Below are 1,870 nucleotides of genomic sequence, written 5' to 3'. Positions count from 1 at the left end.
AGCTGGTTGGGTTGGGTGGTTCAGTCTAAGGGTGGCTGAGTTGGGTTGTGCTGGTCTAGCAGTGGATGGGTTGGGTTGGGTGGGGCTGAGCAGGTTGGCTGAGAGGCAGTTGGGTTGGTCTCCGGGGTTTGGGTGGGATTGGACCAGGTGAAGTCAAACTGGGCTGGCCTAAAGCTGGGTGGTGTTGAGGTTGGGTTGGGATGGTCTAGAGAAGGTTGGGCTGAGAAGCACCCTCATTGGTGAGTTGGAGGAGCTCGAGATAGCTCAAGGTGATGCAGGCCCAACGGTCTCACCTTCTTCTAAAGGTCTAAGGAAGGTTGGGTTGGCTTAGAGGAGGTTGGGCTGGGTTGAGGTGACGAAGACCAGCACTTATTCCATTGGAGGACCTCAAGGTGGCTCCAGGTGACACGGAGCCAACGGTCCCACCTCCTCCTGTCCCCCCAGGCCAAGAACGCGCTGGCCCACGCCCTGCAGTCGGCCCGGCACGACTGCGACCTGCTGCGGGAGCAGTACGAGGAGGAGACGGAGGCCAAGGCCGAGCTCCAGCGGACGCTCTCCAAGGCCAACTCCGAGGTGGCCCAGTGGAGGACCAAGTACGAGACGGACGCCATCCAGCGCACCGAGGAGCTGGAGGAGGCCAAGTGAGTCACCTGCCCCCAGGGAGGAGAGCGTGGGCTGGGACAAACGCGTCCCTCGGGTGGGGACACCGAGAGGTCCTCCAAGCTTTCGGGCCATCCTCAGGGGTATCTGCAGGAAAAGGTCCGTGTCCTGCCCAAGGGCGACCTAGATGGGGTTTGGGGAGGGGAGAACCTCTTTGACCAGGAGGGTGGGCCTCTGAGGAGGTCAGAGGAGACCCTGCCACCGTGTGGGTGATCCCAAGTGGTGGGGCAGTTCCTATGGGACAGGGGAGAGTGGAGACCCCTCTGCTAGAGGGACGTGGAGATGTAGAGCAGAGCCTTGGCCAGCCTCTGGGTGAGAGAGGGTTTGGGTCGGCCCCCGTGGCCGATGGGTCTCCGGAGCCGGGTGTCTCGGGGTGCCCGGGGCAGGAAGAAGCTGGCCCAGCGGCTGCAGGAGGCCGAGGAGGCGGTGGAGGCGGTCAACGCCAAGTGCTCCTCCCTGGAGAAGACCAAGCACCGGCTGCAGAACGAGATCGAGGACCTCATGGCAGACGTGGAGCGGTCGAACGCGGCCGCCGCCGCCCTGGACAAGAAGCAGAGGAACTTCGACAAGGTGGGAGACCCACTGTGGAGGGATGGCAGGAGCAGGGGGGACCTGTGGAGTGGGGGTGACCACTCGCTTGGCCCCAGATCGTGGCCGAGTGGAAGCAGAAGTTCGAGGAGTCGCAGACGGAGCTGGAGGCGTCGCAGAAGGAGGCCAGGTCCCTCAGCACCGAGCTCTTCAAGCTGAAGAACGCCTACGAGGAGTCGCTCGAGCACCTGGAGACCTTCAAGAGGGAGAACAAGAACCTCCAAGGTGAGGCTGTGGTCCTCCCCCTGCTTGTTCTGCGTCCTCCCCCTGCCCGCTTTGTGGTTCTCCACCACCTTCCACGTGGTCTGATGGGATCTCACCCGTGCAGAGGAGATCTCGGACCTCACGGAGCAGCTGGGCGCCAGCCACAAGACCATCCACGAGCTGGAGAAGGTCCGGAAGCAGCTGGACGCCGAGAAGCTGGAGCTTCAGGCTGCTCTGGAGGAGGCTGAGGTGAGCCAAGGTGCAACCCCACGTGTCTCCATGTTCTCCTGGTTCTTCTCTGTGGTGCTCAGCTTTCTCTCTGTCCCGCCCAGGCCTCTCTGGAGCACGAGGAGGGCAAGATCTTGAGGGCCCAGCTGGAGTTCAACCAGGTCAAGGCGGACTACGAGCGCAAGCTGGC

The 1,870-nt window shown here is 62.9% G+C and overlaps 1 protein-coding gene across 1 annotated transcript in view; it reads left to right on the top strand.

Moving 5' to 3' along the window:
- The window catches only part of LOC103774476 (myosin-6), a gene marked incomplete at both ends in the record, with an annotated part of 7,394 nt that extends 5,530 nt beyond the window's left edge, over positions 1–1,864 (top strand). Inside the window, 5 exons of the mRNA XM_008941886.1 lie at positions 445–641; positions 1,047–1,230; positions 1,308–1,473; positions 1,577–1,701; positions 1,785–1,864. Of these exons, the coding sequence (XP_008940134.1) occupies positions 445–641; positions 1,047–1,230; positions 1,308–1,473; positions 1,577–1,701; positions 1,785–1,864 (752 nt within the window). The remainder of the gene's footprint in view (positions 1–444; positions 642–1,046; positions 1,231–1,307; positions 1,474–1,576; positions 1,702–1,784) is intronic.
- Positions 1,865–1,870: the final 6 nt, after the last annotated feature.

The sequence above is a fragment of the Merops nubicus genome, unplaced genomic scaffold, assembly GCF_000691845.1.
Source record: "Merops nubicus isolate BGI_N331 unplaced genomic scaffold, ASM69184v1 scaffold26766, whole genome shotgun sequence".
NCBI lineage: Eukaryota > Metazoa > Chordata > Aves > Coraciiformes > Meropidae > Merops > Merops nubicus.
This window is presented reverse-complemented; position numbering and strand designations above follow the sequence as displayed.